This window comes from Acipenser ruthenus, chromosome 10 (assembly GCF_902713425.1).
Source record: "Acipenser ruthenus chromosome 10, fAciRut3.2 maternal haplotype, whole genome shotgun sequence".
NCBI classification, from domain to species: domain Eukaryota; kingdom Metazoa; phylum Chordata; class Actinopteri; order Acipenseriformes; family Acipenseridae; genus Acipenser; species Acipenser ruthenus.
In genome coordinates, this window is record NC_081198.1 from 40,886,377 (window position 1) to 40,912,419 (window position 26,043).

Genomic DNA, 26,043 nt, shown 5'->3' on the forward strand with positions numbered 1-26,043 from the left:
GTTTACTGTGTGGCACACAATTTATTACAATATAAAGTTTAACCCGTGATATATGGCGTCAGATAAAACCCTCTCTAAATTCTAGTCTTTAAATAATGAATGCATGAAAGAATTAAGTTACAATAGATTACAAAACAAAATCTTTGCTATCCTCCTTACTGAGTTGTTCTCGACCGTGCTGCGGTGGGAAGTGTTTTGCACTCTTCCAGGGCTTTGCGTTCCCATGACGTTCCGATGCTTTCTCCTTCGCTTGTGCATCCATTCGAGAGGGGGAGAAGGAAGGCAGTTGCACCTACAGGAACGTGTGCCCGTGCAATATAAAGCCCCGTGCGCGTTCACGATCGAGTCTAACAGTATGGCGCGCCGGGGAGCTCTGTGCACGCGCGGCGGGGCGACAGGTCTGTGTGTATTTTTGAGGAGGGAGAAAGGAAACATAGGAGAGAGGGAATGATGGCGGTGGTGGAATGATAAGAGTTTGAAATCCTGGAAATTAAAATGACAAAGATTAACCCTAATTCACCAAGACGCAAGAACTAAAAATCAAGGTAAAGATCTTTAAAACTTTATATGGCTGTTTTTTGAGGATTTGGTGATTATGCGAAACTTGTTGCGGAGGAGCCGATCCCACTAGTTTGGTTTCGTGGGGACTTCATCATTCAGGAACTGTTTCTGAAGTCGGATTGCATTGCGGTCTACTTTCTTACCGGTACTCGTTAATTATATATATATATAGTTTAACTACTTTTTCTGGGTGGTTTAATCGTTTTTTTTTTTTTAAGTAATACTAGACGGAATTTCTTTATATGTAAGAAAGCGCGGTGGGTCTGTATATTCCATTCTCACAGATTATATGACTGCTTTTGATTACAAAGAACAACGAAGAACTGGGATCTTGAGCTTCGATTGGATTCTAGTTTTGTACTAACTTTTTTTTTTTTTTTTTTTTTTAAATGTGACTTACTAAACTTTCATTTTAGTAGTTGGTTTAACTTAGTAGCGCGGGGCAGTGCAAAACCGTACAACAATTGATTTGTTTGGCGAGATAGCAGACGTGAAGACAGAAACCTGATAGCAACAGATTAGTATTAGTTTCAGTGGCTCTTTAGTGTTCATTTATATGTTTTTCTTCCTAGATGACCACGATCTGGCCGTTCTGAAGAAAAGACGTCAGGACAGGATTTCTACACTGCGTTCCAGAAAATTCATGGCTATTTGTTCGTGTAAACATGCTACTGTCCAGTTGAAACAGTAACGAACAAGCAGCAGTGAAACTTTCCCCACCCATTCTTCCTGTACGTGGGTGTTTTATACTTAATGCTATCATCTTTTTAAATTGATTGCTTCAAAATGATAAAAACCGAGAGCAAAGGCGACCGGACTCTAAGGAGTGCTTCTCCCCACAGAAATGCATACAAATCGGATTTCCACGCGATTAAATGCTCCTTTGATGGGGCTAAACCCAGTGATAGTGCTTCGCAAAAGTCTTATGCTAATGGCTCAAGTGATGACAGAGAAGACACAAGGGGAAGGCCTTTTGGTACTCGTATAAATAAAATTAAGAACATATTCCTTCAGATGGATGGTCAGCAAAATGAAAATACAGAGGTTAAAATAATGGGAAGGAATGAAATACCTGCAGTGTCTCCGCCAAAGGCACCATTAGCCTCCAGTGTGCCGAAAACTAGCCCAGAATCACCAATTTCTGACAAGGCATCCAAGAGTGAAGATGGAGATTTCGATCAAGTAACGCTTTCTGGAAAGTTTTCGGAAACCAGAAAACTCTTTGAAAGAGGCATCAAGGATCAAACTCCAATTGAAAAACACTCTCCTACTAAAACCAAAGCCAGGGTCTCACTGGGAAGCGTGTCTGATGATGGCAAAAGTCCCAGGCATTCATCAGGCTCATCAGAGAATACTGTGAGCAGCTTAAAGGCAGATCTGAGCCCAGCCTCTTTGACTAAAGGATGGCAAAGTGAGAGGAGTGACAGCGAGGGAGGCAAACATCATGTATCCAGGTTGTCATCACTGAATGCTGGCCCCATTTCAAGAAGGCTGGAAAACTTCATGGTGGATAGTGACAATGAAGAACCTAACAGACTGTCCTGCAAAGAGAAGCCTGAAACAGAAAGCCAGCAAACCGTACACAGACCCTCAGCTCTTGCTAAGCCAACCTCTCCTATTGGGCACGCCATTATTAAACCTAACATTGGTAACACTTCTGTGTCCAGCCCTCCCTTTAGAGATCAAAAGCAAACGCCATCCTCATTGGTCAGCAACAGCTTTAACTTCCAAAGAGAAGAGTCATCTAAAGCAGGGAAGACTGATGGGGATGTGCTCATCAATACAGGCTCTGCCAAGCTGCCTGAACAGGATGCACCCTTGGATCGCACAGCAGTGGGCATGGTCAGGGCAGAGCTGCCTGAAAAGGATGCACCCTTGGATCGCACAGCAGTGGGCATGGTCAGGGCAGAGCTGGTTGTAGTCCAGAACGAGTCTTCGGAAAGTGATGAAAACGACTACGAAAACGATGTTTTTGAGGAGCTGAAAGCTGAATCGCCAAAACCAGATTTGAGGGGACATCCTGTGAACTCCTTGTTAGAGGAGGAGAAACAGGATTTCCCAGTGGATGGAAAAGAAGTTGAGAATACAGTAGAAAAAGTAGTAAGCAGTCACGGTATTGCTCGGGAAGTACAGAAATCAGACAGCAAGGTTGCTGAAGATTACCCCGAGGAAGACGATGGGGAGGAAGAAGGAGAGTGTGAAATCGAGGAACAGGTTGAGAGCAACAGTGTCAAGTTATCCCCAAACATATATGGCATAGAGAATGCAGCTTTTGTAGATGATAAGGATACAGAATCGGAGCACCAGGAAACAGAACCAAAGGCTGAGGAGGAGGCCTATGAAGAGGAATACCAGTCTGGTGCAGACTTGAATGAGATTCCTGGTCTTTCTGATGAAGACGACCCATTACCACGAAGGAAGATTACGTTTTCGACATCACCAATACAGGTATTTTAAATTTAAGTGGTTAAATTGGGGGAACCAGGGAGTTTTCATGTTGTAATAGAAAACAACTTAGAAATTGATGTTTGAGAAGTTATTTGAAACTAATACTTAGGCATTGTTTTATTTTAGTTTCATTTGTGAAATAATGTAAGTTTGATACATTTTTTCCTGGCCTTAAATAACACCAGTAACCTTTTCCCTGGCCCTTTAGCATTGCTGTATTAAAATTAATTGTATATCAAAGTGTCCATTTTACTAGAGAACATAGTATTTGTCTATTGCCAGTCCAACAGCTTTCACAAAGCAGGATAGCACAGCATGTGTCAGGTGGATTTCTAACTAGAAAGGACTAAGGGGTGTTCATTTTGTGCACATATACTATGGTGTAATTACATCATTTAAGTTCCAACTGATGGAGGGAAGGGCAGTATATGGCCTACAAAAATACTAAGCTAACTTTGTGCTGGCTGTAGATTTAGACATGTCAATCATTACTGTTTTCTTTTGTGAAATGTAACAAAATGTATGACTGGAAACTCAGGGCTCTTATTTGATCTTATCAGTGTTACTCCATCATTAATATCCATCAATAATCTGGGTAAGGGTTAGTGTTTATGGCTCTTGGAATTGGGAACGCCTGGAAATGATTGCCTGGATCTTGAACTACATACAGTTTATCAACATCAAAACAGTATGTGTGGGGTGCTGTCCATCAGATACGTTTAATAGATGTCTCCTGCGTGTATCTAGCTGGCCATACCTAAAGGATATTGACCCTACAGACTGTAAACTGGCTGTGGTATGGGCAAGTGATCTTTAGAAAAGAGCATGCATGCACAAAGGACTGCAGTCCACCACAGTACATAAGCAGGGGATGAGCACACCATTTTTTTTAAAAAATATAGCGACTTTAAAAAATGTGTTGCTTCAGTACTGTTAATAATTGTATTTTGTACAGTTCATGTGTGATGGCCTTTATTTTTATGCAGTACATTAGGCCCTCAAATGAGGTCAAAACATAGGTACATTTATGATTCTGGCGCACATTAACAGGACAGGACAGCAACACACCTTCACCTTCTGACACCAGCATTAATTCTCCCTTAACACCCGTGTCATCCTTTTTATACAGCTGGGGCCACACTCACATGTTTTGACAGGAAGGAATTTAACCCTCTCCCTGCCAACCCAATATTCCCCACAGACACACACATTTCACCGCAGCAGGGTTTTCCAATTGCCACATACTCAAAAATAAAAACATAATGTCACCAAGTGATTTAAAATAAATAAGTAACTTAATGCCTAGTATAGGCGTTATTGCAGCAGTTGGTTTAATGGTGTACACTCGCTTAATAAAGAACCAACCAAATATAAAGGTATAGAGATTGTGTGGTTTTGAGGTAGAAAGGAAAGATGCACACAGGACAGTCTTCCAGCTCTGAAATCCCATTTGTGAACTTGTTTGTTGTAATATTCAGTGTGCGCCGTGCATTACTGTATCGGCATGCAGAAATGTTGGACAGACGTGTCTGAAGGTTTATCTTCCTTTCAGAAGAATAGGTCAGTTACTGTAAATAGAAACCACACTACCAAATGTTTCTACAGTAACTGTAGTGGAGTCGTTTTTAGATTTTGTGGCAGGCAGCACCTGGAACTGAAGGACTTTGAAAGTGTTGTATTTTGGGAAAATATGAGTGACTTCACTGTTCGTCTAAAGTATGCTTTTGACTATAGTGCGATGCATAAAATAATTCTGCCATACTGTTGGTCTAGCATACATTTGTGGTTAAAGTTTAGGGCAAGCATCTACGGCTACTGGATTCATGCTGTCTGGACCTAAATTAGCTGCACAGCTGCAACATTTATATGTGGAGTAAAGTCGGTGTCTGGAGCTACAGTATGTACTGTAAGCAGTGACTGTTGATATTTCTGCACTGTACAGTATTGGAACAGCAAAAAAAAAAAAAATGTGCCAAAATAAATGTAAATATCTGAAGTTCAGTGGCTGAAAAAGATACACAGTTGGTCTTTATGCCACACTTACATTATTACTTGTAATTAAAGCACTTAAGTAAAACTTGGTTGACATTCTTTATTACATTTCAGAATTCAAAGATCAGTTTTAGAATCTTGATAAATGGGAGACCCTATCTGTCTGCACATTTAGATGGATGATGTACAGTAGGTCATTGCATGATACGTTTAATGATATTAATGGCTCAAATTGTGTAGAACCTGCTCATCAAAGTATCTTCAGAATTGATCATCTGAATTTGATGACACTTTTCATACAGTAGCTATTTGCAGTAGGTACTAAGCACCATGCACAGGGGAACAGTGTGCATCTACTGTATCTGCTAATTCAACACGCTAAAAACTTGTAAGGAAGGCTTTTTACAATTGGTCACATGGATTACTGCTTCAGGATTAGGTTTATATGAAACTTGAGCTTTGTGTATAATTAGCATACCCTAAGAAAGCTTTTCTTTGTAGGTGCTTTGGGAGTCTTGGCTTTAACCTGCAAGGTGTTAATTCATCATTTTTGATTAAAGACACTGGTGTCTGATATACATATACATACTGGATTCTGCCGAGTCAATGCCCTGGTTTGAACGAACCCCCCCCCTCCAACTTTTAGCTAGAAGTAAAATGTTCAGCATTAGTTTCTGGTTTTTAACAACCATGCAGTGATGTTTATAACCTGAGAGGAAATATCGCAGCTCACATGAATAGAAGCTGCCTAGAAGTAGTTGCTCTGTGCATTAATGATTCAGATAATTGCTTGCATCATTATTATTATTTATTTCTTAGCAGACGCCCTTATCCAGGGCGACTTACAATCGCAAGCAAATACAAATACATTCAAGTGTTACAATACAAGTAATACAATAAGACCAAGAAATACAATAATTTTTGTTCAAGTGTGACAAACCACAATTCAATAATACAGCAGATAATAGTGATAGTTACATCAGGATATGATTAAGTACAAAATACTACAGGTTAAACACTTGGCAGATTACAATATCCTGAAGTACAGGATTAAATGCAGTAAAATAGGGGGCAGATAAGAGCAAAATAAAGCACATTTAAATGAAGGGTGATAGTGTCCCAGGATACAACAGAGGAGTTCTACAGGTGCTGTTTGAAGAGGTGAGTCTTAAGGAGGCGCCGGAATGTGGTCAGGGACTGGGCATCAATGATGAAGATTCAAATGACAAAGACGTGGAGTTTGGCAGTTTCAAATCAGATGTTACAGACTAGCAGTCTGATTAATTACGAATCCTGTTACACTACAGTCCATTTTTTGGACATTTTTTTATTTCTTAGGCCTTGCAAGAGTTGGTAACAGGCATTTTTTTTATATTGAACATTTTAATGCGATAGTGCTACTTTGGATGCAACGTTAATCTATTATTTAGTTGTGTTTTCACACTGGACACTTCAATTTCTTACTTCCAGAGATTATGTAAAGTCATTCATTTTAGTGGTCCGAAGATTTCAGGTGTTTTATATATTTAATTGTAACTACTTTTTATTGTAGCGTTTTTCACCTACAAATGCGGTTTTTCATGATGTGTGTTTGCACTGCACACTGTAGTTTTAATGTTTGTTTTATGAAAATATTTGAAATGACAAAACAGTGGACATACTGCAGCAACTTTGAATTGTATTTCACCAGTCAATAAATGTTAACTGTGCTGTTAAGCATGGCTAATTGTAAATATAATCTAATGTTAATAATGCCTGTAATTTCACCCCTGCCTTGCCCTCCCCCCACTGTATATTTCACAGACAGTAGTTTAAGTTCATTTTAACAAGCAGTCTTATAATACGCTGCTGCAGTGTACTGTCGTCTTGCAGTTCTGCCCTATGTTTTCACTGTATCAGATTTTAGTACTGTGGTGACATTTCTTTGTGACATTGACGGTGCCTGTCTCTGCCTCAGGAGCTCCACAGTAAAGCTGAAAAGAGTTTGGATGAGAGCAGAACGGTGGGCAGGAATGCAATAATTAATTATTACTTACAAGCACTTTTACAAGTATATCAAATGTCAGATCATCGCCCACGTACAGGTTTGTGTCATAAGTTTGTAAAATGTAAAACTGTCCTTTTACAATGCTCCCAGTCCAATATTCACACCTGAATGATATCCAACATAATGATCTATTTGCACATGAAACTGTTATCAGCAAAATGCTAATATTGTGTAAGTAACAAAGACAGCAGTACAGGCTTTTCTCAGTACCGGTACTGAATCATTATTCCTACAAATTCCAGATGGAATTCTCATACAGTCAGCTAGATTAGCACATTGTACCGTAAAACAAGTGAAATGTAGCCAGCGGTGGGCGTTGACTGCACTTACTGTAAATCTCTTCTAAATTGGCCCCTGTGACTGGTGTGCCTTTAATTTCTTGTCTTTATTATTAGCTTTTCATGTTTTCATTGTTGTCAAATTGAATTCGTACTCCTCCTTCTATAGAAAGATTTGAGAGACTAACCTTTACAAAGGTTTCAACCTTTTGTTTTTTATTATTATTTTTTAAAACTTGGCTTACACACCAGGAGTTGTATAGAAGTGTGTATTTGTGGTCATTTGTTCCTCAGCTGCTGTATGCTCCTGCTATTATAATAGAAAGTTGTCCCTGGCATGTTATATCACTTCATTTCTTAGTGAGCACCTCATGGCCCCATTTGCCAGCTTTCAATGTCATTTGCGTGAATGAGACCTTGCAGTTTATTTTATAAACAGAAAGCCGCTGGGGTATAGTAACAGCATTCAGTGTTATTCTTTGAATCTGAGTATAGGTTTCATATACTGTAGCAGTTCCTGATTACAGTACATGTATGATGCTCAGCGAATTTGTTTGGTTTTGTGTAAAGCTTGAAGTCTGGAAGGAGGCCCATCCCTGTACAAGTAGTTAGGGCTGTATATGTTTTTTTTGTTTTGTTTTTGTCACTGTACTGGGTTTTAGCAAAACCTGTTCAGCTTGTTCTCTGCACCATAGCTTTACCTCTGTCCTCAGCAAATATTTGCACAGTAAGTCGGGTAACAATATTTGACCCTTACAGTGGAGGTTATGTCTGTGTGATAATTATTAATCAAGCTTTAATTAAGGCTTTTAATATAAAGTTAAAATAATTGTACAAGTTGTTGACTGTATTCACCATCCTTAAGCTATCCGCACATTGCTGAAGAAATCTGTACTAATCTCCATTCCAGTTCTGTAGCTCTAAATATTTTGGCAGACACTTTTCTTCAGTGCCCCATATAGAATCCTTTCCAGAAGGCATTACTAATGTTACCTCTGAAAGACTAACACAGTTTAGTAAGTATAAATGAGAACATGGGCCCTACATGTTGGATGTGGATTTTTATTATTCTAGAGGGTAAATTTAAAATGACTAAACGTTATAAATAATCAAGACTACAAGCAAGCAGAGCAGCTCCTTCCATGAGGCCGTTTTGATGTTGTGGGCTGTTTTTAATAAAGAGATCATTTTAAATGTGTTAGCTCTTTTGTAAGACAAGCTGTTGGAGCTATTGAGTTTCAATGAAGAAAAGAACATTGTTCAGAATTAGTGAGGTATTCCTTAGCAACCAAAACTCTTCTGCTTTAGAAAAGTGTCAGGAGAGGCCAAGTGCTAGTGAAAATAATGTGAGACTTTACATGTGCACAGCTATAAATCTCCAGAATCTGGCTTCTAATTTAATATCATGGGCTAGCAGCTATCTTCTTTCTGCCTGTTTCACAAAACAAACATTTGAAGGAAGAAAGAACTTCTGTATTTGTTTTTGTATTTGCAAAAAAAAGTATTATTTACAGTTTCTTAGAACTTTTGAGGTATGACCTGTAGAAGTTAAATTACAAAGACGAACACACACATGTTTAACTTTATAAATTGAGGCTTGCAGACAGTGCCGTGCTATCATTTTCAGGAAATGCCAGCCATTCCGAAGGGATTTATTTTGTAGAAATTGCATTGTTTGTAAACTTTGTAAATATTCATAGTAAGGTTGTTGTCTACTGTACATTTTACCACACTGTAAGAGCCAGATTCTTCAATTGAAAGACTTTCACAGCCACAGCAGCATCCAACTAAAATTAACTTGCAATAAACAGGCCAGAATCTGCATCAGTAGGGCTGGCACTTGCTGCATGCTTTTATTTGGGAGGTGATGAGTAAAACGTGTCACTTCTGAGCAGTGATCTTTCCCACAAACCTGCTTAAATATTCTACACAACTGTGACCTAGTTTTAATTCAGGTTATCCTAATGGAACTCAGAACTGCTTGTTAGAAATAACTTTGAACATGCACAGTAAACACAAGCTTAGCAACAGAACATTCAGCTGGACTTTTAAAGCATAATAGTCTAGATTTAAAAAAAAAAAAAAAAAAAGTTGACTGTGGTCATTTTGTTTGCCTTCTCAAAACTGGTCATGACCATACATGGCAGTGAGGCCATTCCAAAAGCCAGCTTGATCTGTCAGCTGTGACAGGTGTCTGTTTGTACTGTAAATAAATCTAAATCTCCTTTGCCTGACACACCCACTTGTTTGCAGGTCTGGGCACGAAGCAGTTTGTTTCTCATTGTATTTAACAACTGACGAGCACCCATACTGACACCCATGTATTGTATCTTCAGTTGGATTTATCACGGCTTGAATTAGTTTGCTTGCTTTATTTTGCGATCCTCTTGAGAGCTGTACTTTTTTGTAACTTTTTCGTATTCTGAACAAAAAATGTCCATCTTTTTAAATTTATTTTCACATGTGCGCATCTTATTGTTCTTTATGCATAATTGAAACGTTGGTAGTATTCAGTGAGACGACTCCCTTTCTGTATGGTTTGGGGCAAGTGGTGACCAATTATATTACAAACGTATCACTCAAGTATGTACTGCAGATGCATGCTGTTTTTTATACAGTTTCTTGTTTACAGTTTGTTTCTGTGCAAGCTTGTAACTTCTCACCTGTTGGTATTCAAACGATCAGATGTTTTGCAAAGGAAAATGGTGTTTGTGTACCAAATACTGAAACCTGGCCACGTAAAAAAGCAGTTTCAGAGAAATCGATTTTTATGTAGTTTTTTGTGTTCTAGGTTTTCAGCACATACTCCAATGAGGACTATGATAGGCGCAATGATGACGTTGACCCTGTTTCTGCATCTGCAGAGTACGAACTGGAGAAGAGGGTGGAAAAAATGGATGTGTTCCCTGTTGAAATTGAAAAGGGTAAATACTTATTCATCAACATACTATAGAGACAACATAATCTAATAGATGTGCAAAGAATCTGTAAAATTTGTTAAATGCATGACCTCTGCATTTCTGAATAACTGTCTCTTCCATTGAAATGTAGGAGACAACGGTCTGGGAATCAGCATTATAGGAATGGGTGTGGGTGCAGACCAGGGTCTAGAAAAGCTTGGTATATTTGTGAAGACTATCACTGAGGGTGGAGCTGCTGCAAGAGATGGCCGGTAAGTCATTTTTAATTTACCTAATCTGTACTTTTAATTCTTTTTGATGTTTGGTAGTTTCTACGAAAGCTTGTGAGTTGTAATGTGTGACTGCTTTGCTGGATTTAAATTTGTGTATGGATCCGTTCCAGATTTTTCAAACAAACGATTCCTCCAAAATGCCCAAAAAAACTCCACCCACTGGCTATAAATAAATCTATGAGCATGAGATAAGTACATTCTTCTAACTGGATTAGCAAATATAGTTCAGTACAGTACAGAGTACACTCCCCTTCCATAACTATTTTGTATTCATCTTTAAATGATTTTACCAGAGTGGCTAAGAAACCAGCCATTCTTTCAGTGAGGTGGCACGTAAGATTAAGGGAGTTTCTATGTTAGTTTTTGTAATCTGCAGTCCATTTTAACATACTGTAGATTGCTTGCTATGAGTCCCCAGTATTTTCATGATATGTACCTGTTCTTCATGCAGGATCAGCATTAATGATCAGATTGTGGAAGTGGATGGCACCAGCTTAGTGGGAGTTACCCAGTTCTTTGCAGCAACAGTTCTGAAGAACACCAAGGGGACAGTCAGGTACATTTTGCACACATTTTATTTATTTGTTTGTTTATTTAAATATTTCTTTTTTTGTTTTGTGTAATATATTTTTGATTTAGGTAGCTATTGCAAAAATAAATGGCAATTATCTAATCTAGAAGCTCCATAGGTTATACTAGTTTCTACAGCAGGTTGAACAGGTACTTGGGACCTGTGTGATGAAGGGCATTGGTGAGCAGGAGAGTTTTGAAAGTAATCCTGAACTTTACAGGTAGCCAGTAAAGTCATGGGTGGAAAAAAATGTACTTGCGACACGTGTGCAGCATGAGTCAACGTCGACTATTTACTTTTTTGGCTCACTTCCTGTCAAATGTAGATTGGTGATGACGTGTCTGTGGTGTAGAGATTAACGTTAGACCGTTGAATCGCAGTTCACACGCCATTGATGTCTTTTGGAAGATTATGCTGTTGTAATGTACATGTCTGAGATGGAAATCGCTGTTGTTTTATCATTTAGCTTCCTCATTGGTCGAGAGAAGCCTGGAACACACAGTGAGGTGGCTCGTCTCATCAGTGAGACATTGGAACAAGAGAAGTGCCAGCAGGAGGAATTGGAAGAGCAATATGATCAGTCAACAGAAGAGGCAAGTTTTAAAATTGCAAAAAATGCAGTCTGAAACTTATGTATAAATAATTTGCTGTTATTAAAAGTTTCTGTTGAGCTCCAGACCACCGATTTATGCTTATAGCACCTCCCACATGTTCCTGTGGTGTGAGAATGCTTTGACCAGATCATTTTCCAGCAACAGGGATCTAATAGACACATTTTTACTTGAGAACCATGCATAACCAGAAAAGTCAAATAGGAGATCATTTTGGCTTGTGCCTTCATCAATGTACTGATGTACTTGAGTTTCTGATCAATTTTACATTTACAGTATATGTAGAGAACCACTTGGGAAAATTCTTGGTTAAGACATTCTTTATCACAAGCTACGGGGGGTAACATCAGAATCTGGAGATATATGATGAAAGATATCCGTTACTAGCAGTACATCTAATGACTAATTAATTTTAAACAATTGGCAACTCAGTTAAGCGTCTCTGATTCTGTTATTTAATTTAGTTGCCAGCGTAACTATCAAGTATTCATACTTCTGCATTTCTAATTGTTGGTTCATGTTATTCTAGTGATCTTTTAGTATCATTTGTTTTATATGTGACTTTTAGGATGAGCATGATGAAGATGAGGATGAGGTATTGGGATCAAGCTTTTGGGAAAAGTCTGACGTTTCTGAACTACCTGAAAATGAAAATATGTTTTTACCATCGGATATGGACTCTGCACAGCTGACTTACAAATTTAAAGAGGTATTTTGAAATCTAAAATCCTGAAATGATTTCTCGGTTAAATATTGCAAGGTACACCAGTTCCCTTTGTTTTTGCTTTGTCGCAATGAGTTTTTATACAGTAGTCCTTTTTAAATATTCTTTTTCTGTTCTATTTTCTTACCAATATTTTGTAATTTAATTTATTGAGTGAACCTGTTTTTAATTTTTACAGCTAGAACTAAAGCATGCTGTAACAATAGCTGAAATCACCCAGTTGAAAGAAAAGGTAAGTGGAATTTTAATCTGCAATTTACAAAAATTGGATTTCTAAAAGGATAACTGTATTGAGCAGTATTACAAACCCATAAATAAAATATGGGAAAAGTACTCTTATTAGCTATGGTCTGCTGCAGGATATAGTGGAGATACCTGTAGTAATGTTTGTCATGCTGGGTAAAATCTTTGGGACTGCTCATCCAATTGTAAGGAAACTTGGTCTAGGATTTTTCAGTACAAATTAGAAAGCCTTGGTAACCTTCTTTTGGAAATCTCTTTAGGACCACTCACCTGGATTTGATGAAATATGCTTAGGCATTTATTATGAGATGATATTCTACATGCTGTGGCTGTAGGGCAGGGTGACTATTTCACATACTCTAGTTATCTCTGTAACAATTGGTCTAAATATGTTGAACCTGTGCAGAGACGTTTGTAATGACATTCCATATGCTGTAGTTGTAGTTCATTGCAACCCTACAATGTTTTTAAATGTGGTGTTTGTGGTGGAAGATGTGTGTGTGTTGCTCTAAGTACCTTGCTAATGAGTTTGAATTCTTCTAATTTCAGTTAATGGCTAAAGAAGCAGAGAAAGCGGAGTGGGAAACTATGCAGACTCAGCTACAGAAAGACACTGAAGAAAATAAGGAAAAAATGAAAAAGCTAGAGACTTACTGGCTAGAAGCACAAACCCTTTGCAAAACAGCGAATGAGCATCTTAAGGAAACACAGTCTCAGTATGATGCACTGGACAAGAGATACAACAAGGCCAAGAAACTTCTCAAGGACTACCAACAGAAGTGAGTGAGCCCTGGGTTTGCCTTTTAATGTGTATTGCTTGTCAATATCACAGTACTTTTTTCCGAAGTGAAATTCAAGTATGATCTGGTTTTGTTTGTTTGTTTTCTTGGTAATGGCATGCTTTTGATTTGGTGTATAGTGGCATGTATGGGAATCACTGTTGTTATTTTGTGCCCCCCCCCCCAGGGAAATAGATTTTGTTAAAAAGGAAGAGGATCAAAAAAGAGCTCTTGATGAGAAAGACAGAGTGCATCAGGAGCAGCTCCAGAAATTGCAGGACAAGGTAAACAAGTACTTATTGTTTGTAATTATTCATAAAAACATCAGATACAAATTTCACAAGGACTGTTGAAATTGACAAAAGCCTTGAATAAAGTTCTATGTTCTATTCCAATAGATAGCAGAGCTGGAAGCCCAGGCACTCTCCAGGGGACAGAAAGCACTTGTACGCAGTAAAGCTGATCTGATGGAGGAGAACCCCAGGCTGGGAAGTACAGGACAGCTGGAGGGTGTATGGGGTGTGGAGGAAGAGACTAAAGGAACAGTCAAGAAAGCACAATCTCATGACACTTTACTTTCTGGTAATTTGCTATTTCTTTATTTATTTTTTTCACTGGGTTTGCAAAACTACTAAAATAAATTACGGTAGGTTCTTGAACAAGTTTTAACTAGAAGGCTTTGTCTCCCTCTGTCTCCTCCTTTCAAATCTGTGAAATTTTACATGTAGATTAAGCATCCAAGCAGTTCAGCTGCTGTATATAATGGTTGATCAACTACACATAAAGGAAACCCTTGATAGATTTCAGTTTACCTTAAACAAAATCAAGCCTAATGTTCAGTCTGCCATAGGTTCAGTTTAACCCTTTCAGTCCAGCGTATGCTGGTGGAAATCACGTTGGAATCCCACAGGACTCCTAGGTCCCAGTCTAAGGTAGTGTTTAAATAGATGTAAAAAATATGTTTTTCCTGTATACTCAGTAAAGGCTTTTATTCTTCATCTTGACAAACATAATTCAGGACTGAAAAGATTAAGACAGTGGAGTCTATCAGATTATTTATTTTGTTTATTTTTTACTTATTTATTTCCATATTAGTATACTGTCACAATGTTTTGCTTTATTTGCATTTTATGTGTATCATTTTTTTTTATGTTGTCTGTCATTTTGTTTGTTTTTTTCGACCCAGCTTTTTTCCTCACATTAGAATTGTGGTGTTTCAAAATGGGTTCTTTTTGTTAAAGTTCTGTTGCCACCTTTGAATGTAAACATCAATCTCTCTTTCCTACTTTCACCTGAAGAAGAGACCATTGAAGTCTTGAAAGCTTGTGATTTAATAATGTTTTAGTTAGTCCAATAAAAGGCATCACATCTCCTTTGTCTATCACTTTTGGACTGATACGACTACTGTTTCATCTACAATGGGTAAATAAAAATACAAGGACAAATGGTTGTTCTTGGTAGATGGTACAGTCAGAATGCAACAAAACTAAGATGTAAAGCACAAACATATATGCATTTTCATTTGTGTTAAAACACAGGTGATTTAAAGACATGTTTGTATACAAAATAAACATGATGTAATGAGGAAGAGTTATATACATCAAAATTATGCTGTGCTTTAATGCATTTTTTCTGTTTGACAATAATTGCAGATTTGGATGACCTGGTCCCAGAAACGGTCAGGTTAGATACCAGTGCTAACAAGGCAAAGGCACAGCTTTCTCTAAAAGCAAAAAGGCAACCGCCATCTCGAAACAAACTAAGAGAAACTCTTGGCACTGGGGATCAAAACGGAAAGGTTTGTTTGAGATAACTATGATAATGTTTGATTGGAGATTATATTTGTACTAGTATTACTATCACTAGTAATTACTGGGTGATATTAATAAATCTGGTTCTTACTAGCAGTATATAATGCACAACATATTTTATTATAGTAGTGCAATCATATTTAACCTTTTATTTTTATTAAGAAATATACATGTGTATTAACTATTTTAAGACATTGGGTATAATACAGCTTTTTGTGAAGTTCTGATTATTTTCTTCTTATTCTACCCCCAAATTTCCCCTAACCCAAGAATGAAACCTCTTTCTGAGATGAGTTGTGTAGGCCTAGTAGTTGTTTTTATATAACTTCTAGCTAGGATTAAGTGACTTGTACTACTACATCTGCAATTTTAGGTTGTCAGTGATGGTCTGTGGCCAAAGGTTAAATAGGGGAAAAGGTTTATGTGTAATGCATTTCTTAAATGTTTTAAAATCATCTCATTTTTACCCGTGTTTTAGGCTGAAAAGTGATTCCCTTAGAGCTAAAGATAAAAAACAATACTATTGGTGCTCTCAAATTACTTCTCTCCTCGACTAAATTGAAACATCTTGCTGTCTGCTGTAAGCAATAATCATGTACCTGTTTTTTGGGGGGGGGTTTTTGGTGGAAATCTCGGAATAAATCTTTTTTTTTTGCTTGCTTTACAGGAGAATAACGAGAGTGCAGTTACACAGTCTGAAGCTCTGTGTATACAAAATGAAATGGCTTCCACAAAGGCCATTCAAGAAACACTTTCACTGTCTTTAACCAGATCATATTCTGGAGACAGACAAAAGACTGAAAAACCTGAAGATGCAGATAATACTCAAAGTAGACCAGAGCCAAGATGGACAGCTCCTCCCCAGGCTTCTCCGCTCTACAGAACTAACAATGAAGACAGTGTGAGCTCAAGCCAGTCTCCTTCCAAAGAGACTTCCAGTCCCAACTCTCCCACAGGATTCCTCCAGAACGTCAAGAAGAGAGAGTCCAAAGGCAAAGGCAAAGAAGCCAAAGGTAAGACAAGCCAAGCCAATTTTATATGCAAAAAAATTGAAAATGTAGGGTGTCCTTTACTTTGTGGATTTACAAGTATCAGTATAAAAGTTCTTTATGATTGAGGAGTCTATTTAAAGAGTTTACTCCAGTTTAAGTATGCTTTTTATTTATTTATTTTTTTATTTTTTTAAGGAGAACACCACCTATTCATTTTACACAACTTATATTTCAGGTTGTTATGCTTGTTATACATGGCTTTTTTCCTCTTCATCCTTTCAAAAAACAGGAATAAATACATGAAAAATATGCCCCAATCTTTATTTATTTTTTTATAGATGAGAAGGTATCGGAAGCAAATGACAGCACATCTTTAGGAAAACCGAAAAGAAGATTTCCTGATTTTGGGTAAATGCTTAACTGTCTCTTTGACATGCATGGTTTATTCTAAACATGTTGGAGATTCTGCAGGTTAATTCTGTTGCATGATCTCTTCAGTTTAGAAAACTTTTTTTTTTTCTGTTAGCGTTAAGCCATAACAGAAACTGTTAATCTTTACGCTTGACCATCAAGCATCTGTAGAGGGTATATTTTATTAATTCTTGTCTTAAAATCATTTAACTGGTGATAGAAACCAATTGCATCTTTACCTTTATTTTAGCTTTATAAGTAACATCTTGATCTCTTCAAAACAATAGTGGCCTTCGGAAATCGGGTGGCAAAGGGAAGAAAGACAAAGAGAGTCTGAGAAGCTCAATGGGCAGCAGGTAAGATTATTTATCATTTTACACATCCACAGATAGACAGACTCTATTAAAGCACATTAATTAATCCTGAAAAGAAATGTCCTGTTTCGTTTGACGAGGGGATAAAGTAGACATTTTTAAAAACATAATGAAGATGTTTGGTTCATCCTGCAAAACAGTTTGTTAAAACTCTGTCCATTGTTTCAGTTAAGTAAATACATTTTTAATCAGCCACACTATCACTATGTGAACCCTGTCTGACAAGGATCTGTTTAAAGCAGTTTGGTATAGCATGCATACAGTAAATGATAGATGTCATTGAACTCTGATTGCTCAGGGGCTCTGGGGATCTACTAGAAGATTCTGGTGGTAACATGTCTCCAGCTGAATCCATGTCATCCATCCCTACCTGCATGCCTTTCTCCTGGTTTGGGGACAGTCACAAGGAACCTGCTTCATCAAGTACAAGCCTCCATTACACTTCGACTGAGACCGCACTAGAGCACGGCCAGGAGAAAAGCAAAAATAAGGTGGGTGGAGCAAAGTGGAAAAAGCTTAACTACAAATCCCGTTGGAGTTCCAAGTTTGTAAAACTTGCCAGGGGCTCTGGAACAAATATATTAAAAACAACTCATGATGTGTTGGTTTCAAACACAGGTACTTTGTTAAAATTATTAAAATTATGCAGAAAATGTGGAAACTTACACAAACGCTGTTAATATAATAAATACATAATGTGTGTGTATTTGCTAATTAGTTATAAGGGTATATAAAACCATAGGCCTGCTTACAACATACTTGCGACAAAAATTGATGGATGGAGAAGACGCAGACAAACACTGGCTAGATTAAGTCTTGTATGGGAAGAACTCCTTCAGTCCCATGCAATGGGTTTGCAGGAAAGGAATCGTATTGTGCGCAGAAATTCGGCGTGCAACGCAACCACATCTTGGTGCTGTTGATCAGCGTGGTCCAGCCTTTCCAAAAGATGGCTGTATTGCCGATCCTGCCTGGCAGCGGTGCGTGTAATCGGACGGTACATCCTTCTGTACTCCAGGTGCATCAGACAATGCTCCTGGATCAGCAGCTACAGCAGCTACAGCGTTCAAACCAACTTTAATTTAAAGAACAGTTGTGAATTGCTTCACAGCTTTTGTTTTACATGTGAATCCTAAGAATAATATGTGAAAAACAAAACATATCGCATATGCGCACACTCTTAGCCCAACATGTATAAAATGGCTTGATATCCCCAACCATTTGTTTTTTCACAAATTATTATTAGGATTCACATATAAAACAGAAGCTGTGAAACAATTCACAACTGGTCTTCTTTAAATTAAAGTTGTTTTGAAAATGCTAGCTGTTGTGGTTGGGGATATCAAGCACTTTTAATTGACGCTGGGACGGTGGTGTGTATATGCGATATGTTCTTGTATTCACAAATTATTCTTAGGCTTCACAGGTAAAACACAAACTGTGAAACAATTCACATTTGGCATCCTTTAAATTAAAGTTTGAGCGCTGTAGCTGCTGTGGTTGAGGAGATAAAGCCATTTTACGCGTGTCAGGTAGGCTGTGTGCGTATATGCAGTATGTTATTGTTTTTCACAATTTATTTGTTTGATTCACATGTAAAGGAGAGCTTGTGAAACAATTCACAATTGGTCTTCACATTAAAGTTGGTTTGGACACTCTAGCTGCTGTGGTTGGGGAGATAAAGCCCTTGTACACGTGGCTGAGGCTAAGTGTGAGTGTGCGGTATGTTATTTTATTCCAGAAATTATTCTTAGGATTCACATTTAAAACAGAGACTGTGAAACAATTCACAATTGGTCAATCTGGTGTTGCGTGCTGTCAGAAGGGGTGGAAGCTGGAAACATCCTGCGGGAAAAAAGCTACATTATTCGTAGCATTATTATTATGATAATAATGCTGGTCATAGTTTTCATGCATCGTTCATAATACACTGAAATGAATAAATAATGGTATAAATCAACATCTCTATATGCAATTTATATATAATTTAGCTGCGACCCTCATCAGGAGAAGCAGATTGATAATAATGGATGGATGGATATTTAACTGATTTGTATTAGTAAGGCTGGGATAAGGAAAATCTTACGCTACAGAGGAGGACAGAAAGACCGTATCCCAGAGAAGAGCGTTCTTTTACATATGGGAAGTGGAGGAGGTATTGTGTTATTTCATGAAAGTCTATCGTTAAGTATTTTGCACGACTGTGGAGTGTGTTGCTATGGGACTAATGAGGCCAATTAGCGTGCACTTTACCGTGCTTTACCAAAGTGTAATGACACTTAAGTCACACACTTTTTTTGCCGTGCACTTTTGGAACGAGCACAATCATGCGTCATGAATGCACTATAGTAGTGCGATTAAAACTTGCATGTAAACACCGCTATTGTGTGACCCTGAGCAAGTCACTTAACCTCCTTGGCTCTTTGAGCTATATATATATATATATATATATATATATATATATATATATATATATATATATATATATATATATATATATATATATATATATATATATATATATATATGTGTGTGTATGTATATGTGTGTGTATATATAATATAATATATATATATATATATATATATATATATATATAAATTTTTTTATTTATTTATTTATTTTACACATACATACAGTCAACGCTCTTTATACCACCAGGTAAGGGCCATGGGCAAAAACGGGCAATAAGCAACAGAGGCATTATAGTGAGGGTCAAAAAATAAACAAACAACACACACACAACCTTCTTGCAATAAATTCAAACATTTTATTTTTTTAGTTATACAATAAGTTGTTATTATTATTTATTTCTTAGCAGACGCCCTTATCCAGGGCGACTTACAATTGTTACAAGATATCACATTATTTTTACATACAATTACCCATTTATACAGTTGGGTTTTTACTGGAGCAATCTAGGTAAAGTACCTTCATGAGACACTTGTACTTAATTATTTTCTGTAAATCACAATATACTATTTGAAAAAAATATCAATTTGAGTTTCTATAGCATCTATAACCAACGCATTATTGTTGTAACAATCTATGTTAATCCTCTCCAATTGTTTCATATGTATTACATTTGAAATATAAACTATATGTAATACTGATTTTTTTTTTTTTAAATTACCTTTTGAGTATGTATTGATGATCTGTCACGAATGTATGTGTTCATTCACATGTTTATAGTTGCACTCCTATTGAATGAATCTTTGATATTTACATCTAGCATACTCATTGAAGTATGTGTCAGAACCAATTAAGTTGAATTTTGTCCTTTTCATTAATGATTCAATTACCTATTCAATCTAAATGGCTTAATTTACTGAAATATAGGGGGCACCCGAGTGGCGCATCCAGTAAAGGCGCTCCACGTGGAGTGCAGGATGCGCTCTATAGTCTGGACGTCGCAAGTTAGAGTCCAGGCTATTCCTTTGCCAACTGAGGACGGGAGCTTCCAGGGGGCGGCGCCCGGGGGAGGGAGGGCTAGGTCGACCAGGGTGTCCTCGGCTCACCGTGCACCAGCAACCCCTGTAGTCTGGCCGGGCGCCTGCAGGCTTGCCTGTAAGCTGCCCGAGAGCTGCGTTGTCCTCCGACGCTGTAGCTCTTGGGTGGCTGCATGGTGAGTCCGCAGTGTGAAAAAAAGCAGTCGGCTGACGGCACACGCTTCGGAGGACCGCGTATGTTCGTCTTCGCCCTCCCGAGTCAGCGCAGGGGTGGTAGCGGTGAGCTGAGCTTACTGAATATCACAATTTTAACACACAGATTGGAATTCCTTTAAAGTTAGCATTCTAGCACAAGACATACTGAATGTTTAGGGCATGCCGTTGAATTCTCTCCATTTAATATAAAACTGTAGTCTTTTACAGGCCTTTCTTAAATATGTTATTTAAATTGACTTCATAGGTGCTACATTGTTTATGAGATTTGAATTAGATAATTGTATGATTTGTATCCTCCAGAATAGGCTGGATTTGTATTGTAAATGGGTAGTAAGAAGGCAGATTTTTAGCTATGATTTACCAGGTATGGAACTCTCTGTTTTGAATTAATATATTGTGTAGATTTAAGGTTTTCAATTTTAGAAAACACCTTAAACCATTCAGCTCTGTGTGCAGTTTACTGTTGCGTGTGTATGAATGGCATATGTTGCATATTCATGTTGCAGTATGTTTTTACTGTATGTTCAAGTATTTGTTTTAGCACTGATCTGTCTCTGGCAAAATTGAACCTAATGTATCAATGTAGTTTGGAAGTCAAGACAAAACTATAATAAAAACAGTAGTAGTAGTAGTATGCTAAACATTCTTAAATAGACCATGTGTACTGTAGGCTTTTTATAGATGCCTAGATTATTCAGGTAACTTACATTTTCTTTTAAGTTGAGTAGTAATTGCTGTTCACCCTCCCTGTGTGCTATTGTAGAGAAAGATGGAATCTGTAAGTGGCAGAGTACTGGAATTTTAAACTTTGATTAAGCCAGTCTTTGTGCATAAGCCAGAAAGTCACTTTGCTACTGTGATTAAGTTAAAAATAATCTCCCTCCAGAGAAAGTGAAAAACCAAGGTAATAATTTAAAGCTTAATAGTCAATGTGATCTAAACCAGCATTTTATTAAAAGACTGAGGGGGCTCTTATTTCAGTAACAGAGTTGCTATGGAAAATTAGAACTTGTTAACGTACTCTATTTAGTGCATAATTTGTAGCGCTATAAAACGACATGCATTTGTTGACAATAATTTAATTAATTCCAAAATGGTCACGTAATTTGTATTTGTAGGTCTACAAAAATATATGCCACTCGCTTATCTAAAAGTGAACCAAAGTCAACTGCAATGGCTTAAACCAAGTGAATGCGTCTGTTCAGTTAATGCATTCCTTGTTTCCACTTGTTCCAGAATGTATCTGTCATAGATGATTCAAACCGTGGCAGTCTGTGTTCTGATTTGACAGGGTTAGTGGCAGAGTTTAATCTGTCAGGGCATTCACATGCTTTAACCTTCACTGAGGTGAGTCACAAAGTTCTCTTGTGGTTTTTTTGTGCTCACTAACAGACTTGCTGAGTTTTTTTTTTTTTCTGTGGATGGGATGAAATTAAAAACAAACCTAAAACTAAAAAATGATTCACTAGGAGATAAAATGCCACATTTTCACAAATTTTTAATGTGGAGTAATGTATATTAATATTCTCTGGTTGTGGAATGCTGAATATTGCCTCTGGAGCTTCATATCTGACTGCATTTGTATTCCTGTACTGACGGAACTGGCCTAATACACTTTGGTGCTGGGATGCTTGCCTAATTGATGTTTTGTTTTAAATTACTCATGAAAACTGTTCTATAAAAGAAAATGATTGACAAAAGTAATTCATATTTCATTTATTATTATTTATTTACCAAGAAAAGCATCGGTTGAGACTTGAGCGTCATTTAAAAGGGAGGGGGAGGGGGAGGGGGGGCTGATATAAGCACGTCTGATCATTTCAGCAGATTGGAAGCTGCAGCAGTCGAGCACAGAGTTTAGAAAAATTTGATGTGAGAAAAATATGAAGAAATGGCACCACCATTAAGTTAATCGATTTTGAAAATATCCAGAAGCTGATGCTCTCAAGATTATCCCCAATATATGATTTAAAGATTTGAGGGGGGGAGTGATTCAAAGGAAAGTTTCAAGTTTGCAGGAAACTGATTTCAATTCCAAGGTAGTTGATGGGCAAATACTGTTGTTCCAGGCTGTGTGAGAACTTGTGATATTGGGTTTTATTAAAAGGGAGCTCAGTATGACGGAACAACATCCTTCATAGCTTTGAACACAAAGCAATACCAGTTAATAATAAGTCTTTGATGTACTAAAGGAAACCAAGAGCGCACATCAGACAGCCATGATTTAGAGGAGGGAAGTTGAACACAAATCTGTCACAGTACTTCTAGCTTGTATATGGATTGTTTTGCTGCAAGCAGTAGAAACCGAACAAAAAGTGATCCTTCTAATAGAACCGATAACATTTTTCCAAAATAAAAGTTTTTGCATTTCTGGGTGAATCAAAGTTTTAAAGCTGTGCAATCCTCTCGTCGATTACAATAACTTCAATAAAATCAACCTACCCTTATATTTTTGCTATAACCAATGCATTATTAAATCAAACTATTATGAGGTATAAGGATCTCCACAAAGTGTGTGTGGTTGTGTTTTTTTTTTTTTTTATATATAATTGATCTGGTTGTTTTGTGTGTTCACCAAATGTATAGTGTTTTATGATTTATGGACTTGACGCGTGGAACTGTTAGGTCATGCAGATTTAATTTAATGTACACAACAAACCTGTTCCCATAGTCTAGATATGACATATTCTCATTCACTTGGAAACCATGCTTGTTAATGCATGCCCTGAGTAACCATAGGGAAACTCATTACTTACACAAGCTGAAGTACAATATAACCTTGAACCAGGCTGCAACCTTCAAGCTCTAAGAAATGGTTATCCAGTACAGTAAGAGCTTAATCATCCATAGCTTTAAACGCATCATAATACCTCATGTAATTCTCACAATACTGGTACTAAGTAAAAGTAGACAGACAAGTTTTGACTAGGTGTCAACATCGTATTAGTTGTTGACTGAAGAAACAAATCCCACATATTTGTGTCATATATTTTTCTGGAGCTTAACGATAAAGTATTTAAGCATACTTAATACCTTGCAGTTTATCACCAGTTGTAGTGGAGGTGCCCAAACGTTTGTCACACATTTATATATCTAATTGTAATGAAACTACAGACATTCATTTGAACAAGTTGTTAGATATGGTGACGGTATTCATGAGTTTGCAAGATAGGCTTGTGTGCAGTTAGTCTGTGATGCAAATGTACAAGTAGCAAATTAAAATGTCACCTACATTTATTGGGTCCCTCTCTTTTTTATATGATATGTAATGTAACAGTTATGTGAGGTTTCAGAAGAATGTTGCATTCTGCATGTGCAAATCAGCTTTTTCATATTCTTACCATCTGCACCAAAATTAAATATAAGACACTTTCACAATGATTTTGTGTTTTAAAATATGTGGGACTTCCTTATCCTACATGCATCAGTTATGGATTTTTTTTTTTTGTATGAAGGATGTTGGCAGTAGGGGGCGTATAATGCAGGTTTTTGCAAAGCAAAATTAATTTAGTTTTTCTTTCTAACACCTGGCAGACCTTGGATGATGACTCCCCCGTAACAGGAAAACAAAACCAATGGCTTAACAGACCACTTTCTGAGTGGACAACTCAACAAGTCTGTCACTGGCTGATGGGGATGAACATGGATCAGTACACTACTGAATTCACTGCCAAATATATTGATGGACAACAGCTGATGCAGTTGGACAGTGACAAACTGAAGGTAACGTGTTGTGTGTGTGTTTTTTTAATATATATATATATATATATATATATATATATATATATATATATAATGTCACCAGACAGCTTTAAGTGCCTTTGTTAAACCTGCCTAGGCACTTAGGATGAAGTTACATTTATTTTTAATTTTGACTTTTTTGCTGTCAAGAATCTAAATGATTCAACTACACAAAGGTAGTTTAAGGGCAGTACTGCAGGATGCTTTTTTCCCCTTTCTTTCTTGCTCATTCATTCATTCAAATAGTGTAGGTTCTGGAGTAGTGTTTGGCTGCCACCTACTGGATTTCTAATAAGTGTTCAAGTATGCAATTAATTTGTTTGGTTTCTGAATTACCATAGATTAAAAACGGGTCGGTAACTTGTCCGTACATGCGCATGTTCGTGGCAGTGAATACGTCTAACACACAGACGCACAGAATTGTATATAACTTCTGTATTGTTTGTCTGTGGCCAAGATGATTTATTTATTTTTTTTACATATAAATGTATGTCACCCCTCGACATGGTGCTGACCCGATTTTAAAAAGGCATTGTCAAAAATGTAATTGGTGGTTTAAACTGAACAAACAAGTTCAGAGTTGCAGCTGGCCTGAAGAAAACTCATAATAATAAAAACCCAAAACCATATAGGAACCTTACATATCCTATCTCATTTTATTATTAAAGGCCTTCAGATTATATCAATGCAATCCTGGCAGGTTAAGTTATTGTTGTAACTTGCTGAATAATTCTTTTTTTGTGTAGGCTCTGGGTGTATCCAGTCAAACTGATAGAGCAACAATTAAAAAGAAGCTCAAGGATATGAAAAAAAACCAGGAGAGGCTAGAAAAGCAGAGAGAGAAGGAAGCACGACGAAGTGGGAAACCCCTACATGTAGAATCAAACTGCTAAAAACAGGATGGTTTTATTTTATGCCATAACTACATTTTTCAAGAACTATACTTATATATATATTTGTGTGTGTATATATGTACAGATAATCTAAGTGTGGTACAGGTGAAACTGCTAAAGCACATTTTTGGTTATTATTTTCTTGGCGTATATAGTAATCCATCTTTGTCCTGATAGGAAGGTACTTTAAATGTTGTTTTCTTTGCCATCCCATCAAGGAGATCATTCTTCACTCCTACCTGTAGGTTTCTCTTATGAGTCTGTGTTGCAAAGCAACCATGTGAGAATCTGTGTGGAAATGGAGTTGGAGTCTCTGAGGCTAAGAGCTTTTAAACACATTCAGTATAGCAATTATCCCAAATAGACGGTGTACTTGTATAAATATGAGCTCGAATTGCATATTTGTATCAAGAAAGTTTGATGTTGAAGGGAAACTTTAAGAATGTAGTTGTGCACATCTCTAAACCAATATTGTGTAACATATCAATAGAACATTCTAATCAGAACTGTCAGATACAAGTTATGTTTCAAAGCACTGGGCATGTGCTTTTTATCAAATATTTTAGAATGAGGTGTTTTGCAAGTATAGTTGTGTACAGATTTTTTTCTTACAGGAGTTTGTACAGTTTAGGAGATAAACACTGTCTTTTAAGCTACAATGGGGCGACACGGTTTTAAATGTATAAATAAAAGATTTCTAAAGATTTTA

General features: G+C 37.2%; 1 protein-coding gene across 2 annotated transcripts; it reads left to right on the forward strand.

Annotated features, from left to right (window-relative positions):
• The first annotated feature begins 342 nt into the window (after positions 1-342).
• Positions 343-26,043, forward strand: LOC117411952 (neurabin-1-like). 2 transcript variants are annotated; one of them, XM_034019844.3, is made up of 18 exons: positions 344-545; positions 1,134-3,009; positions 10,118-10,250; positions 10,378-10,498; positions 10,971-11,075; positions 11,557-11,683; positions 12,270-12,410; positions 12,604-12,657; positions 13,218-13,447; positions 13,635-13,731; positions 13,846-14,029; positions 15,100-15,245; positions 15,926-16,271; positions 16,589-16,658; positions 16,949-17,017; positions 17,334-17,526; positions 24,235-24,423; positions 25,188-26,043. In XM_034019844.3, the coding sequence occupies exons 2-18, from the start codon at positions 1,348-1,350 to the stop codon at positions 25,332-25,334; spliced, it is 4,014 nt and encodes a 1,337-aa protein (XP_033875735.2). In that variant the 5' UTR covers positions 344-545; positions 1,134-1,347; the 3' UTR covers positions 25,335-26,043. The 2 variants fall into 2 exon arrangements, with proteins under 2 accessions (XP_058888233.1, XP_033875735.2); XM_059032250.1 differs by lacking the exons at positions 24,235-24,423; positions 25,188-26,043 and adding an exon at positions 21,937-22,104 and having other exon boundaries at positions 343-545.

Excerpts from the sequence above, each read along its gene's own strand:
- LOC117411952 (XM_034019844.3), top strand. The coding sequence starts at position 1,348 with ATGATAAAAACCGAGAGCAAAGGCGACCGGACTCTAAGGAGTGCTTCT. Across the intron at positions 10,251-10,377 it reads CCCTGTTGAAATTGAAAAGG|GAGACAACGGTCTGGGAATC; the intron begins GTAAATACTTAT and ends ATTGAAATGTAG. Across the intron at positions 17,018-17,333 it reads AGAAGCTCAATGGGCAGCAG|GGGCTCTGGGGATCTACTAG; the intron begins GTAAGATTATTT and ends CTGATTGCTCAG.